Source organism: Petaurus breviceps, unplaced genomic scaffold (assembly GCF_028583685.1).
Source record: "Petaurus breviceps papuanus isolate PSGF00001 unplaced genomic scaffold, PetGlider_PUasm1.0 37, whole genome shotgun sequence".
Lineage (NCBI taxonomy): Eukaryota > Metazoa > Chordata > Mammalia > Diprotodontia > Petauridae > Petaurus > Petaurus breviceps.
In genome coordinates this window covers 31,389,570-31,407,136 of record NW_027186296.1, presented here as the reverse complement: position 1 = coordinate 31,407,136, position 17,567 = coordinate 31,389,570, and the positions used below count along the sequence as shown (strand labels likewise).

The following is a 17,567-nucleotide window of genomic DNA, read 5'->3' as shown; positions in this document are numbered from 1 at the left end:
AGTTAAACTACCATGTAAGCTAGGCACCCCCAGTTTATCTTAGACCTAGGCAGCTCTTTAACCAGCCTACAGGCACAGCCTAAACTAAAGAGTTCTCACTTCAGATACTTAGACTCAGCTGCTCCCAATGGCTAGCAATGGAATTAGTAAATCTCTCTAATAAGTGAGTTAACACATACTCCCCCATCTGCTTTGGACTCAACCTCCTGAGGGATCAAGAACCCACAAGCCTAGGGCAGCACTTCTTAAATTGTGGGTCATGACCCCATTTTAAGAAGTGCTGAAGGGGTCATGCCTGCTTGGAAAAAAGTTTAAGAAGCCTTGGCCTAGGGGAACTCAGGATCCAGTTCCTACTGGTGCTTCTTTTCTTCTTTTTTTTTTTCCTTATTACAATTCTTTCTCATAGTTCTCATGGCACTTACCTCACAGGGTTGTGGTGAGGATCAAATGAGATAATATTTGTAAAGCACTGGCAGTCTCCAGACCTGTTTTCCATTTGACTCATCAGCTGGGCTAATTGGGACTCTAATCAATCCTTACAGCTTTTTCGTCAGGAGCGGAGCGGTAGAGTAAAATTAAGAGCTTGTCAGGCATGGGAAGAAAGTCTTCTAGATGCCATTACTCTTCATCTTTGAACTTGTTCAGTCGTGTCCATTTTTTTTGTAAATCAATGGACCATATCATGTCAATACTCTCCATGGGATTTTCTTGGCAAAGATACTAGAGTGGTTTACCATTTCCTTCTTCGGTGAATTAAGGGGAACAGAGATTAAGTGGTCACATTGCTTAGTGATTGTCTGAGGCCAGATTTAAACTCAGGTCTTCCTGGCTCCAGGCCCAGCACTGTATCCACTGAGCCATCTAGTTGCCTCATGCTTGAACTACCACTCCTCAAATGTTTGCTCTTAGTTTCTCATATCACTTCTTATCCAGGGTCCAGTCTTTAGTACTTTTTGTATGGTCTTGGCTTTAGGGGCAAGGCTGACATAGCTATATGTGAGATGGGGTGCAGATATAATATCCTTATTTATTATATGTCCTAAAGGCAATAGAAAGCCATTGAAATTTTTGCAATGGGAAGGGATGATGTCAAGAGGTTTTAAGATGAAAAGAAAGGTAGAAGAGGGCATTCAGTTCAAATGGTCTCAATTTTACAAGTAATGTAGGAGACAAGGCTGTTAACTGGGGACATGGGGAAGTATGAGAGACTTGAAGAGAGAAGATACTATTGAGAATGTTTGGAAAGACTTATATTTTAGTGAGTTAGGGAAATGATTAGAAAGGTATAAAAAGATTGTCTTGCTATGAACATCTAGTTGAAAATTAATAACATGAATTTCTAATATACCCAGTCATCATGGTGGTATAACATTTCAGATCTGTTCACCAGCACATGAACAGCAGTGGGGGAGGCCAATCATGGGTGGTAGTAATCCAGGCTCAGGTCTGACAAAGAATGAATGTTAATAGGATGGGGGTCTGAGGGATTTGAGAGCAAAGACAGTATAGAATTGAATTAACTAATTATGAAGTCAAGATTGAAGAGGGAAGGAAACAATTCAGGGCAAAAGTAATTGCCTGAGAAAGTACTGCATGGTGGAAGGATTGTTGATCTTGATGAAGGCAGAGAATAGATTTAAGAAAGATTAGACATAGGTAGAGATAGAATGATAGGCCATTATGATCAAATAAAGGAATGTCAGGGTATTTAATTAGGGGAGTGGAACATCTCTATGTAATAATGAGATCCAGCGTGTGAATATCCATGTGTGTGTGGCTGAGCTGTTGTGAGTTAAGGAGACTGAGAAATTGTGAATTTAGGGATGTGTAAGAAGCATCAAAATTGATGTTGGCAAGAGTTGGGGAAGAGAGGAAGAAGGTGTACCTAGTGTTGAGCTCTTCAGAAAGAAGGACAAAAGATTTGGGCAACCAATATTTAACAGCCATCGTAATCTGTATTGGATAGAAAATTTTGCTAGTGTGAACTTCAAAGAAGAGATGTCTGAGTTGTGGTGGTAAAAGGAGACTTTGGAAATGTCAGTGGGGAGCAAGGCATATTCTGACTCCTTTTCCATTCCCTCCATCACAGGATCATCATGTTGCGGGGGATATGGGTGGTCAGAGATGGAGTTCACTGTGGAGCTATATTTCCATGAGGCATAGTAGATTATAGGAACAAGTAAGAGGTCCAGGATTTAGGGAAATTTGTTCACTATGTAGTGTAGGAACAGAGAAAGCAGATAGTAGGATTTCTTAGGGTGGTCAATCAATAAGGTGGCAACTCTAGAAGGTCAATGGGATGTAGGATTCTAGTGTAGTAGTAATCTATTTAACTCAGATAGTAGAATATTGGCATTTAAGATGTCATCACGTAGCTAAAGTGAGGTAGAGATGGAGGTTGTTGTAATTGGAGAGGTCAAGGAAGTGGGAACTGTGTTAGAGGGGTGATCAGCATGATTGTTGAACTTTCCAAATATGGTGACAGGAGAGGTCACAGGTAAAGAAGAAAACAGAACTCATACAAAGGTTATTCAAAGAGGGTGGAAGAATTGTCTGGGAGTCTGCACATGGCATTATCAAGGGAGGTGAGAGAGTGGTTTTATAAGATTGCATGAATTTTAGGGGAGAAAAGTGTATTGTAGACAGCAAGGAGTACATCTGCCCTCTTTTCCTAGATCTTCTAGTATGGATTGTGGGAGGAATGGAGAAGGCTGTGAGAGATGGTTTTCTAAAAGGAAAGCCAAATTTGTGTTGATTCAAGTGCAGAGGAACAGTTTGAAGATGTAGGGAGTTTTCTCTTCTCTCTTTAATCTATCCTCCACAAAGCTGCCAAAATATTCTTGAACATAGTACTCACTCTTTCATTCCTCTGCTTAAAAAGCTTCATGGTTTCTTATTAATGTGTAAATTATAAAGCTATGACAAAATGCAAGCTTCCATATATACATGTCATATTGCCCCCCTTCATTAATTCTGCATTCCAGGAGAGTCAAGTGGATGGCACAGTAGACAGACCACCAGGCCTGGAGTCAGGAATATTTGAGTTCAAGTGTGGCATAGCTCTATGACCCTGGGCAAGTCATTTAACCTCTGCCTCAGTTCTTCATCTGTAAAATGGGGATAATAATACCACCTGCCTCCCAGGGTTATTGTGAGGATCAAATAAGATAATAACTATAAATCACTTAGCACAGTACCTGGCACATAGTAAGCACTATGTAAGTCTTAGCTATTAGCTATTGTTACTATGTTAGCTGAATTGACCTACTTGCTGGTCTCCTGTCTCCAATAAGTTCATATAAATTTAATATTTTTTCATTAACATTTTATTTTCTCTCCTCCCCATTCTCCCTTACCATTGGGGGGAAAAAGGCAAACCCTTGTAGCAAATATACAGTTAAGCAAAACAAATTCCTATACTGATCATGTTTTTTAAAAGTATATGTTTCATTTTTCAGTTTGAGTCTATAATTTCTCTCTCAGGAAGTTGGTAGCATGCTTCATCATTGGCCCTCTGGAGATATGGTTGGTCATTGTGTTTCCAACTTAGTTTAAGACTTAGCTCTAGTTAAGACTTAGCTCTAGTACCCCATCAGGCTCTAGTTTTATGATCCTATGATCCTGTTCTAAAGGAACATTAACTAAAGTTTTCTAATTGGCCTCAGTTAATAAGCTTTCCATTCTCAAATTGATCTTGTATTTACTTCTTTATATACATATTGTATCATTCTGATAGAACGTGAGTCCCTGGAGGACAGATAGGGACTTGGGTTTTTATCTTTTGTATATCCAGTGACTAGCATAATGTCTTACAAATAGTTGGAGCATAGTAAATGTTTATTGAATTGAATAGTTTGGTGTTTCAAAAATCACACAATAAGAAAAAACAAATAGGAATACTTTGAGATTGGGAAGGATTAGGACTGAGAATAAAGGATAAAGAAAGTGTACTGAGGGCATTAAAGCTCTTTGATGATAATGAGGAACTAAGATTGGGAGGTAGAATGGAGAGAGTGGCAGATAAGTAAGACAGGAGGGTTGCTGGATAGGTAGAATTTTGTCACAGTTACTTGGCTCCAAAGTTCTAATCAGATTGTTTGAGTAATGATTTGCTGTGTTGTGTTCTGTTTGTTTTATGTTTATATATCTTGCTAGATTATAAGTTCCAGCAGAAAGGGAAAAAAAAAGTTTCTTTTATAAATCAATCTCACATCTTTTAAAGAATTAGTTTTTTTGTAATGCTTTAAGGTCTATAGAGTGTTTTCATTTGATTCTTGCAGCAGCCTTCTGAGGTAGGGGTTTTATTATCCCCATTTTACAGCTGAAGAAACTGTAGCTCAGTGAAATAGGGGCAACAGAGTAAGTGTCCAATAGAGAAGTTGAACTTAGGTCTTCCTGAATTAACACTGTATCTCCTGAATTTGCTAGCATGGTTTAGCTACCTTTATATTTTTTTATAGTACTTAACATAGTAGTAAACTGCTTTTTCAAGGAGCATTGTAATTAATGCTTTATTTAAATTAAGGTATGAATAATTTCCACTGTTTTAAGTCAGGCTAGATGAATTTAAGTTTCATAGAGTAACACAAGGTAAACTTTTGGAGAGAAGATAGGCAATTTTAAGCATGTGAAGGTGAGCAAGATTTAAACAAAGTCTGATTGATAGGCTACAGGAAGGGTTAAGAAAAAAATGAGACCAAATAAAGACTCTGAGGTTCATATATAATGCTGTATTTGAACTTTTACTTTGACAATGAATGCTGAACCTTTTAAGTTATTTATACAGAGTCAATCTAGATTATTTTGGTTGGTCCCACCTAATGGTCAGAATTTCCTGGATGTTAGAGATGCATAGCCCAAGTAAGGTGGGTACTAAGGCTTCTGCAATTTGTGTTTATCCATAGAAGATCCATGGAAGAGTAGGGGTTTTACCTCATTGTTCTTGCTTATCCTTTTGCTCTTTTTAGCTAGTGTAAAAGACTGAAATATAATTCTCACCACCCTCTTCCCCTCACCTCAACTGATACAGTCAACAGAAAACTTCTAGAACTTTTAAATAACTAAGCCCAGAGAAGCCGGAAGTGGGCATGGGACCACATCCCTCCTCCATTACTCCATCAAGCTGGTTTCTGGAAGGTGGAAAGACCCATTTAAGTGAGAATGTGAAAATATGAAGTGAGAATTTAACATGGTTGTTGAATGGAATAATTAATAAAAGTTACAGTTAACCTTTATGAGAAACAAAAGTTTATTTAAAGGTTTAAGAATGATTATATGTTCTTTATTTTTGTAGTTTTGAAGATATTCTGTGCCTTGCTGACTCCACTTCTCTCTCAGACATCACTCTTGATGGCAATCCAATAGCTCAAGAGTCATGGTACAAACACACTATTCTTCAGCATATGATGCAACTCCGCCAGCTGGATATGAAGAGAATCACAGTAAGAAAAGTTCCCTAAAATTTTAACACATTGGTTTGTTTTTTCTTGTTCTAGGTTAGAAATTGGAGTTCTGGATCTTGGTGTGAAATGCCTCTTAATTTAGATGGACTATGGAAGATAATATGTATTTGTATTCTTTGTAAATATTAGAGGGTTTGTTTTTTCATGTGATTTTAATTATCCTGTTTTCCCCTATATTTATACAGTCCTCAATTTGCAATTTAATACTAAATTAAATCTTTATCTTTTTCATTCCACACGAAAATATCTAACTGATAATTTGCCATAAGTATGACTTTTATTGATCCCAGCTACTTCAAAAGTAGCCATTTTTTCTCTAAAATCTTAATCATATCTGCTCTTATTTTAAGAATTTTCCTTGATTTCTATATTTTAGATATACTTCATGATCTAACATGTTACATGTTAGAACAAGCATTTATTAAACTCCTATTATGGGCCTTTTGGGCACTGTGCTAAGTGCCTGAGATAAAAAGATAGAAGTGAAATAATCCTTTTCTTCAGTGAACTTAAATCTTTGAGGACAACATACACACACACACACACACACACACGCACGCACGCACGCACGCGCGCGCGCGCGCATGATAGAGGAGGAATCTGTGCCATCTATGAAGAACAATTAGAAGGTTCATCTGTTTGAACTGTAGGGAATGTGAAACGGAATAATATCAAAGTTCAGAAAGGTAGATTTTTGGGGCTAGGGCTAGGCTGTGAATACTTCAAATCATGTTTATTTTTACTTGTAGAGGTAGTATTGTGCCACTGTAGTTTTTGAAGTAGAGTGGTGTCATTGTCAAAAGTGTACATTAGGAAAGTTATGCTATCAGCTTTGTAGATGATGGGTTGGAGTGAGGAGAGATTTGGGGCAAAGAGCATAATAAGGAAGCTTTTGCTTTTACTGCTCTTCTACAGGTAAGAGATGATAAAGCCCTGAACTAGAGTGGTGGCTGTATGAGTGAAGATTTGAGGGTGGGAGTGAGGAAAGCAATTTTATAGAGTTAGAAATAACAAGAGTTGGTTATTGACTACATATATGAAATTAATGTGAATAAGGGTCAAGAATGAAAAGAAGAATGGTAGTACTCTTAGCAGTAATAGTAGGCTTGTGGAAGAGGGTCTGTTTGGGGGAAAAACAATAAGCTCTATTTTGGACATATCAAGTTTGAAATGCTTACAGGACATTTTATTCAAAATGTTTGGCAGGCAGTTATTGATGTAGGAATGGAGCTGATCCATGATTCCTCTGCATAGAGATGATAATGAAACCCAAGGGATCTAATGAGATCATCAAGTGAGGGTATAAAAGAGAGGGAAGAGAAAATGGTTTAGTATAGGTTTAGTATATAGAGCCTTGGAGGTCTACCTGTAGGTAGCCTGTGCTGTATAAATGATGCTAGCAAAGGAGACTGAGATGGAACGGTCAGATAGAAGATAAGTAGAAAGAAAACCAAGAGAGAGTAGTGTAATGGAATTACAGGATAGAATATTCTTTTCTTTTTTTAAATTTTTATTCATTTTGTTAAATATTTCCCAATTACATGTAAAAGAATTTTAAGTCTTTAAAAAAAATTTTGAGTTACAAATTCTCTTCTTTCCTGACCCTCTCCATTCCTTGAGAATACAAGCAGTTTGATAATAGGTTATATAAGTTCAGTCATACAAAACATATTTTCATATTAATCATTGCAAAAGAAAACAGACAAATAAACATGATAAAAATAAAGTAAAAAAAAAGTATGCTTCATTCTGCATTCAGGCTCTATCAGTTTTTTGGAATTGTCTTAGATCTTTGTATTGCTGAGAATATCTAAGCCATTTCCAGTTGATCATCATATAATATTGCTGTTACTGTGTATGGTGTTCTCCTGTTTCTGCTCACTTCACTTTGCATCCAGGTTCCTCTGAAGGAACCTGGTTGTCATTTCTTATAGTACAGTAGTATTCCATCACAATCATATACCATAACTTGCTTAGCCATTCCCCAGTTGATGGGCATCCCCTCAATTTCCAGTTATCTGTCATCGTACATCTGGTCACAGTTCCAGAGCAGAAAAGAGTTCTTGTAGTCAACTGTTCACAGACCAGAGCACAGGCCAGGAGAGCAGTGATAAAACATGTTCTTAGATCATATCACCTTGGAAGAAAGGAGAGCTTAGAGAACCCTAGAGCTAGCTCTGAAAACCTGAAGCCCAGCTTTAACAAAGTTAAAAGTCAAGAAATAATCTGGGAAATGAACAAACAACAACAAAAGAACCTGGCCATAGAAAGTTACTATAATAACAGGGAAGATCAAAATACAAACTCAGAAGAAGAAATAAAAGGAGCTACTTCCAAAGCCTAAAAGAAAAATACAAATTGGTCTCAGGCCCTGGAAGAGCTCAAAAAGGATTTTAAAAATCAGAGATGTAGTGAAAAAATTGGCAAAAGAAATGAGAGTGATGAAAGAAAATAATGAAAAAAGTCAATAGCTTCATAAAGGAGGCACCAAAAATGCTGAAGAAAATAACACCTAAAAAAGAGAATAGGCCAAGTGGCAAACAAGGCATAAAAAATACCTTTAGTAGAAGAACTCCTTAAAAAGCAGAGATGACAAAAGGGAATAAGATAGATAAAAATTCACCGAAGAGAATTTCTTAAAAACCACACTTAGTCAAGTTAAAAAAAAAAAAGTACAAAAATTTATTGAAGAAAATAACTCCCTAAAAAGTAGAGTTGGAGGGGCAGCCAGGTGGCTCAGCGAGTAAGAGCACCGGCTCCAGTGTCGGGATGACCTGGGGATCAAATCTGGGCTCAGACACTTAGCACCCACCCAGAAACACCTGGCCGTGTAATCTTGAGCAAGTTACTTAACCCTAATTGCTTAGGGGCGGCCAGGTGGCTCAGCAAGTAAGAGCACCGGCTCCAGTGTCAGGATGACCTGGGGATCGAATCCTGGGCTCAGATACTTAGCACCACACCCAGAAATAACTGGCCATGTAACCTTGAGCTAGTTACTTAACCCCGATTGCTTAAAAAAAAAAAAAAGCAGAGTTGGCCAAATGGAAAAGGGGGTACAAAAGCCCACTGAAGCAAATAATTCCTCAAAAATTGGAATTGGAAGCTAATGACTCCATGAGACACCAAGAAGCAATCACATAAAGTCAAAATAATGAAAAATAGAAGAAAATGTGAAATATCTCATTGGAAAAACAACTGACCTCGAAAATAGATATAGGAGAGATCATTTAAAAATTATTAGACCACCTGAAAGCCATGATAAAAAAAAAAGAGCCTAAAAATCATCTTTCAAGAAATTATCATGGAAAAACTGCCCTGATATCCTAGAGCCATAGAGTAAAATGAAATTAAAAGAATCCACTGACCATTTCCTGAAAGAGATCCCAAAATGAAAATTCCTAGAAATGTTGAGGTCAAATACCAGAGCTTCCAGGTCAAGGAGAAAACTACTGCAAGAATTTGGAAAGAAACACTACAAATATCAGGGAGCCACATTAAGGATAACCCAAGATTGAGCAGATTCATTCTACATTAGAGGTTGGAGGGCTTAGAATATGACATTCCAGAGGGCAAAGGAGCTAGAATTACAACCAAGAATCACCTGCCCAGCAAAACTTAGTATTAACCCTCAGGGGAAAAATGCATATTTAATGCAATAGAGGACTTTCAAGCAAAGACTAGAGCTGAATAGAAAATTTGACTTTCAAATACAAGTATCAAGAGATGCATAAAAAGGTAAACATGAAAGAAATCACAGGGAATTCGATATGGTTAAACTGTTTACATTCCTGTATGGGAAAATGATACTTGTAACTCCTATAACTTTTTCTTTATTATAGCAATTAGGAGAATACATAGATAAAGGGCAAAAGTGTGAGGTGACTATGATGGGATGATATCCAAAAATAACAAAATTAAGGGGTGAAAAGGCAGGGTGGACTGGGAGGAGAAGGAAGGGAGAGGTGAGTGGGGTAAATTATCTCACATAAAAGAAGCATGAAAGCTTTTATAGTGGAAGGGAAGATGGAGGGTAGCAGCCACTGCTTGAACCTTACTCCCATTGAAATTGGCTCAAAGAGGGAATAGCATCCACACTCATTTGGTTATAGAACTCTATCTTATCCTACAAGGAAGTAGAAGGAGAATGGAATGAGAGATGGGGTGAGTGGGAGCAATAGAAGGGAGGGTGGATTGGAGGAAGCGGTGGTCAGAAGTAGAAGTTTTAATGAGGTACAGCTTGAAATAGGAGAGAAAAGGATAAATGGTAAAAATTAGAGTGGAGGGAAATATATAGCTAGTAATCATAACTGTGAATTTAAATGGGATGAACTCTCCTATAAAATGGAAGCAGATAGCAGAATAGATCAAAAACCAGAATCCTACAATATGTTGTTTATAAGAAACACACTTGAAGCAGAGGTACACACACAGTAAAGGTAAGTGACTAGAGAAGAATCTGTTATGCTTCAGCTGAAGTAAAAAAGGCAGGGGAAACAATCATGATTTCAGACAACAAAAGCAAAAATAAAACTAATTAAAAGAGATAAGCAGGGAAACTATAGTTTGCTAAAAGGTACAATAGTCAGTGAAGTAATAACTGTACTAAACATATATGCATCAAATGGTATAACACTGTAACACCATGCACAAGCAGCTTTTCAGAAGAATGCTACTGTGAATAGCTTTTAAGTCTCTGATTGCACAGTATAGTGAACACTCTATTTATTCCATAACAAATCAGAGCAAAACATTCACAGTAAATCAAGGCACATATTCACAATGTTACAACTTATCACAGAAAATCAAAATACAGCATTCAAACAACTTATCACTAAGATGGCCACATAGTTTTCACCATTGTGGTCACAAACAAAGACCAATCATTTAGTAACTCAAGCATTCAATCATCACAGTCATTCAATCATCCTTAAGGAGGTTTGCTTCCTTAAGGAACACAAAGTACAATAGTCAAAGTTCTCCACTCATGGGGCACACTAAGTTACAAATCAGTCACTTATTCAGTCATCAGTCACTAAGTACAATCATTTAGTCAATTAATCATTCAGTCATCTTTCATCATTCACTATTCAAATCATCAGAAAATACACAAACCCTCCACCCCTAGGTCACTAGTGAATTACAGTTTCTTAATCAGTACACAGTATCCAAGTAAAGTCTTCTTTTGGCTTGACTTGGAGTGGTCTCTAAGATTCCTTGGATTCCCTTCCATGGTCCCAGATCCTACCTGGATTCATCAAACTGTCACCTGGGTTCAAAGGCAGACAGCTCCCACGTCCTTGTCTAGCTCTCTGTGCAGTTCCTGCTCTGCATTGGAGCTCACAGTGTCCAGTCCATCTCAAATCCTTCACAGTCTCTGTTCCTGGCAAGACAAGGCTTAACAAAGCCACAAACAGGTTCTTACAAAGTACCAGCATCACAGTCATTCTTCCTCAGTCTTTGGCAGCTCCAGCTGGCCCTCAGAAATCCTTAGCAACTCCTCAGCAGCTCTGGCTGGCCCTCAGAAAACCTTAGCAGCCTCAGCAGTTCTGGGTGGCCCTAGGAAATTGTAAACAGTCTCAGTAGCTTTGGCTGGCCCTCTGACTCAGCAGAAGTTTCAGCTGGTTCCCAGAATCAAAATCACTCTATCCAGGTTTTCAAAATCAAAATCATTCTCTCCAGCAATGTGATGCAAAGTTGAGTGAGCAGAACCAAGAGAACATTGTACACAGTAACAGCAGTATTATATGATGATCAACTGAGAATGAATTAGCTCTTCTCAGTAATATAAAGATCTAAGACAGTCCCAAGCGATTTATGATAAAAAATGATATCCATCTCCAGAGAAAGAATTAATGGAATCTGAATGTAGATCAAAGCATACATGTTTTTTTTACTTTATTTTTTGATGTTTTGGGGTGTTTTCTTTCACAATATGATTAATATGGGAATATGTTTTGAATGACTACACATGTATAACCTATATCAAATTGTTTGCCTTCTCATGAAGGGGGAGGGGTGGGACAGGGACATAATTTAAAACTTAAATTTTTAAAAAATCAATGTTAAAATTTTTACATGAAATTGGAAAAAAATTCAATATTTGAAAAAAAATTTTAAAAGGATGGAAGATGATCCAGAGGCAGCTTGATGGCTTTGTCAAAGTTTGAACCCATTGATAGAGGTAAATTCATTGAACTTTGAGACTGACTTTTAGGAACTGGAGATATATAATCTAGAGAAGAAAATAAGTGAAGGGAATTGATCTCTATCTTCAAGTATTTAAAGGACTGTCATATTCAAATAAGATTAAATTTATTCTGCTTGAATTTGTAGCTTGTTGTAATTAAACTTGAACAAGGAGCAATGTATGGAAACTGGGAAGAGGTAACTTTAGATTTCATATAAGGAGAATTTTCCTAACAATTAGAACCATCCAAAAATGAAATGGGATGTACCAAATGATAATCACTTCGCTTTCACTGAAGTTCACGAAGCCAAGGCTAGAAGTGTCCTTGGTGGTTGTGTTGTAGATAGGGTTTTTGTGGAGGTATAAAGGATGATAATCTGCCCTATGAGATGCAGTAATGGGTTAGCCTTCATTAGGGTTATAAAATTGAAATCTGCATGATTGCTCATTATGGATGGTATAGGGGGATCTTTGTTAGGTATAGGTTATAATAGGTTCTAAGGATGCTTATATCTCTGAGATTATAGGATTCATTATTGTTGATTGAAAAGTATTAGCCTGGATCCCTTACCCATAAACCATAGGTGCTATACATTTTCTTCTTGTTCTTTATTTGTATGAAGCTATTTTAAGTATGTCAGGGAGGACATTTACCCTGGCATGGAGTTGCTTTCCTTACATAGTTGATGCTACAAAACCATCTTTAAAGCTTATATAGTCAAGTATTGGAACTGATAACTACACAGACTACTGACTACAGAAATCAGTGTGAGAGTATTAACAATAATAATAATAATAGCCCATAACAATTTACAAAGTACTTTTCTTCCAGACATGCTCATTGCAAAGGTAATTAAATATTACTATCCTCATTTTGGTGCAGTGCATAAAATACTGGGACTGAAGTCAGAAAGATGAATCTTCCTGAGTTCAAATCCAGCCTTAGATATTGTGTGACCCTGGACAAGTCACTTAACCCTATTTGTCTTAGTTTCTCATCTGTAAAATATGCTGGAGAAGGAAACGGCAATCCACTCCAGTGTCTCAGCCAAGAAAACCCCAAATGGGGTCATGAAGAGTCAGTTACAACTAAAACAATTGAACAACAAAAACAAATCCTCATTTTTCAGGTAGGGAAACTGAGATACAGAGGAGTTAAATGATTTGCCTTAGGTAAATATTAGAGTCAATAATCAAATTCAGGTTCTGGTCATGTGCTCTTTCTACTGCTTCATGCTGCTTGTTGGAATTGGGGCTGAGGAAGCACTTTCCCCCTGTATACTCAGGCAGTGCTGATTCCTTGGAAAGTTACAGAATTGGGTGATTATTACATGAAGGCTTAGTTCTTATGCTGATTAATTTTATTTCTAATGCAAAGGCAGTCCCAAAATGTTTTAAACAATTTATTAAAATGGATCACTGATTTTTAATTTTTTTGTTTTTGAAGTTATTAATCCAATGTTAGCTCCATTTTAAGCATCATTAACATTTCAATAGCTTACATAGCATTTAGGAGACATTTATCAAATAATAAGGTATCTTGATGTGAGCTTTTCATTATTAATGAAAACCATTCGTTCTAAAGGAAGCAAAATTTTATTCTGACCTTTTGTTTAAAGGGCATTTATTTAAGCTTGTAATTCAGTAAAATATAGAAAAAGGTCAAAAAAGGTGAAAAAATATGGAACTTAAATAGCTGCATTTTTAAATATCTTGAAAGATAACTGTGACACAACTCCATTGTGTCTTAGTCACCATGGCAAGATAAATAACCTTGTTGATTTATCTCACATGGGCATCCCAGTAAATACTGTTAAGCTACCTTGTATGTTGTAGGCTGTGAAATTCCATTTTATCATGTTATGAAAAAAGCTATTATAAGATGAATAAAAATGTAACTAACTACATTTTATTTGGCAAATTCCTTAAATTTTCTAGAAAATATTTTTAAAATTATTTGTTTACATATTTTACTTTTGTTGCTCTGTTAAAATATATATTATTGTTTTTGAAAATCATTATCCATGCCTAATATCAAGTGACTGAGAAAGGGTAAACTAAACAGGGTTAGATTGTAGTTATATAAGGATAGAACAATTTTCCAAACCTCTTCCTGGTATTAGAGTTTTGAATATCAATGTGGTACCAACCCTTACTTTTGTGTGTAGTTGGGGAAAATATTTAGAGAGAATTACTATATGTCCCATGAATATTTTTATGATTCTAAAAAGTCTAAGCTAAAAAAGCTAATTTCCAAGAGAGAGAGAGAGGTCTAAGCCCAAGAACTATCATTGAACAAATGTAAGATTCACTCTAAGTTGTTCATGTTGATTGGCTTGAGGGCATGTCTCTTTGCTAGGGCAGGTAAACCCAAAAGAAGAACCTGGTGAGAAGACTTCTTGAGAGAAGCTTTCTTTCTTTTCTTTTTCTTTCTTTTTTATTTTTTGTCTGAGAAAGATGGAGGTGATAGGGGCAAGCAGGTAGCTTTTCAAAGAGAAGTATGATTATGGTAGGGAATTACAACTAAATATACTAAATGAATATTGAGAAAAATAATTGAGTTAATAAGGAAAATTATGCCCACATTCTGACAGAAGCGTAACAGAGTTGCAATAGGAGAGTGATGGCTAACTTCTCAAAGAAGACATTTAGAAGTAAACTGATATTCATTTTATTTTGTATTAATTTTGTAAATTTGCTCTAAAAAGTATATTTTTGTGTTATATTTACCTTAATTTTTTTTATTTATTTTTATTTATTTATTAATTTACCTTATTTTTCCAAAGTTTGTCTTTTTATAAACTGTAGCCATATAGAGTTTTTATTTTATTTGTGAAACTAAATTGTATACTCAAGGTTGGCAGACAACTTAGCCATCACTGTCAAATGCTTGACATTTAAGTTCGTAAAGCTAGAGCTTTATAAGGGATCTCAGAGGCTATCTAATCCAACCCTCTCATTTTACAGATGAGGAAATTGAGGTCCAGAGAATTTAAGGAACTTGACCAGAGTCCTCTAGGTTAGTAATCATCCAGAGATGGGATTTGAACTGAGGCCCTCTGACTTTAAAGCCCATGAGCCTTTTCATGGTACCATGTTGTCTCCCACCTGGTTGCCACAAAATCTGAGGGCTGAAGTAACTTTTTTAGTTAAGATTTTAAATAACTAGTTAGGAATTACTTGAGAATTTCAGTTTAAAAAAATAATGAGAAGAGAATAGGTCAGAAAATTCCAAGCTCTCAAGATTTTTCCTCACAAAGGAGAAAAAAAATAGCACTTCAGGGTGAACATAGAATGTTAAAAATAAATAAGAGTCTTTCTGGGACAACTGGAGAAGATCTGAAGAAAAATCCCAGAACTAGGTTTGGTCCCTGGGAAGAGTAAACACCCCCAGACTAGGGACCATTAAACAATAAGGGGCAAGCCCTGGGGTCAGCTGTATTGGGAATCTGCCTTGGCCCCAGCCACAGGAACTTTTACCCCTGAAACAGTGAGGGGAGTTGAGTGTCTGAGCCCAGGAAGACTGAGGGAACCCAAACCCCTTCTGACAGAACACCAGACCCAGCTGTGCTGTGGTGATGTGGCCAGGGCAAGAAGGAACCTGTGTCCAGTGAGTGCAGAAGCAGTGAGATGGGGACATTGTTGGCTCTGGGCACTTACAAGAAGCTGGAGATTTTGATTTTGGTTCCAAGCCAGAGAGGAGAACTAAAGGTGGATATGAGGCAAGAGGCACTATCCTCCATATCCCAGAACTAGAGGTGATTACAAAAATTAAGCTACCACAAAAAAAATTGCAGAGGCAAAGGACAAAGAATTAAACCATAGGGAATTGCTATGGGTATAGAGAAGATTGGGGTTCATCTTCAGAGGAGGATACTGAAGTAAAGAAACCCTCTTCTACCCCAAATAGTAATGTCAAATAGTCCCCTGCCCCAAAACAATTCATAGAAGAACTTTTGAAAGACTTTAAAAATCAAATGAGAGAGACTGAAGAAAAACTTTTTAAAAAAAAGAACAACTGAAAAAAAAAACAAGTAGATTAAGAAAATAAAGTCAACCAATTGGAAAAGGAGATCCACAATCTTAAGGAAGAAAACAACTCCTTGAAAATCAGAATTTGGCAAGGGGAAGCCAGTGAAGTCATAAGGGACCAAGAAATAATAAAACAAAATATAAAAATGAAAAAAATAGAAGAGATATGAAATATATCATAAGAAAAACAACTGATCTGGAGAAACAATCAAGAAGAGAAAACATAAGAATAATTGGACTACCTTAAAGCTGTGATCAATAAAAGAATCTTGCACGATAATACAAGAAATAGAGAAAATTGTCCTGAAGCATTAGAACAAGAGAGGAAAGTAGAAATAGAAAAAAAAAATCCACCGATCACCACCTGAAAGAGATACTACAAACAAAATACTGAGGAATATTATTGTCAAATTCCAAAATCCCCAGCTCAGGGATAAAATGTTACAAGCAACAAGAGAAAAAAAAAGCAGTGTAAATATGGTGGTGCCACAATTAGAATCACACAAGACCTAGCAGTGGCGACACTAAAAGACATGTCTTGGAATGCTGCATATTGAATAGCAAAAGAACTGGTGTTCCAGCTGAAAATAAATCCAGCAAAGCCAAGCATAATCCTGAATGGAAAAAAATGGATATTTAATGAATTGTCAGACTTTCAGGACTTTGCTTAAATACAAAACACAAACAAACCTGAACTTAGAAGATTTGACATATGAGAGCCAAGAGAAATATAAGGTACATACCAAAGACTAATTACAAGGAACTCAACAAAGACAGATTTTTACCTTTTATGTATGTAAAATGTAAAACTTATGTCTAAGATTGTTATTAGTAATTGGATAGTTCATAAGAAAGCTTGGGGAAGACCTGAGTATGATATGATTTCAAAAAGTAAAACTCTTTAGGAACTGCTAAAATGAGTAATTATCTTATACAAATGAAGTGTGAAAAGAAGTGACACAGGAATTAGATGAGACGAGGGTGGTAGTTGTGGTAATCTATTTTCATTGGGAATGGGTTCAAGAGGGAACAAAACATATATATGTAGAAGAGCATGAAAGTTGTTTAAATTCAGAAAGAAATAAAACATGAAGGGGAAGGGGAGGGGGAAGAAGATAAGGGAGGAATCTCTAGAAGGGAGTTTAAGGGGGGGTATAGAAGGGTGTTTAGATTAGTGGGAATGGGAGAATAAGGGAGGGATGGGGGTGGGTTGGTTAATTAATGGGAAGGCAAGGTAGCAGGCAGAAGAGAAGTAAAGGAGTCAGGAGGGGTAGGAAATAAGAGATATGAACAAACATAAAACAAAGATCAGGAGTAGAATTTGTTAGGGAAAGTATATGTTTATGCATATATGTATGTATATGTATATATATATATGTGTGTGTGTGTGTGTGTGTGTATAATATCAATGCCTAATTGTAGCCTTCTGGAGGGGGGGCAAGGGGAAAAAAGAACAAAGTAAAAAGTACACAGCAGAGAACAAAAGAAAATTTACAAGGAAGCAAAGAAAAGATGGACAGCTCTCAACATAACATGTAGTATTTATTACAAAGGCTTTCTTGAAATGGAAATTCATTGCTATGTATTTTGAATCCCCTCTTAAGTTCTGCTGTCCACACAATATGTTTTTTTCTTCTGTCTTTAAGTTTTAATATTTAAGTTTATATTCTTTTTTCTTATTGTCTAAGTTTTAGAAAAAAATAATGATACTTAAAAGACCACAAATGACCTTTAGATTTGGTAAACAGACAGTGGCTTAAATAGAGTTTTTGGAGTAGGAATGTACTGAATATAAGTGTAAGGTAATGAGAATGATTTTCATGTCTCAAGGAAATATTTGAGTACCTATTACATATGAGGGATACTACGTTCTAAGTGCTATGGGA

The 17,567-nt window shown here is 36.4% G+C and overlaps 1 protein-coding gene across 4 annotated transcripts in view; it reads left to right on the top strand.

Moving 5' to 3' along the window:
* LRRC49 (leucine rich repeat containing 49) overlaps positions 1-17,567 on the top strand; it is a 199,634-nt gene that overhangs the window by 128,382 nt on the left and 53,685 nt on the right. For all 4 annotated transcript variants that reach the window (XM_069098179.1, XM_069098177.1, XM_069098178.1 and 1 more), the window contains one exon: positions 5,294-5,441. In XM_069098179.1, coding sequence (XP_068954280.1) covers positions 5,294-5,441 — 148 coding nt within the window. The remainder of the gene's footprint in view (positions 1-5,293; positions 5,442-17,567) is intronic.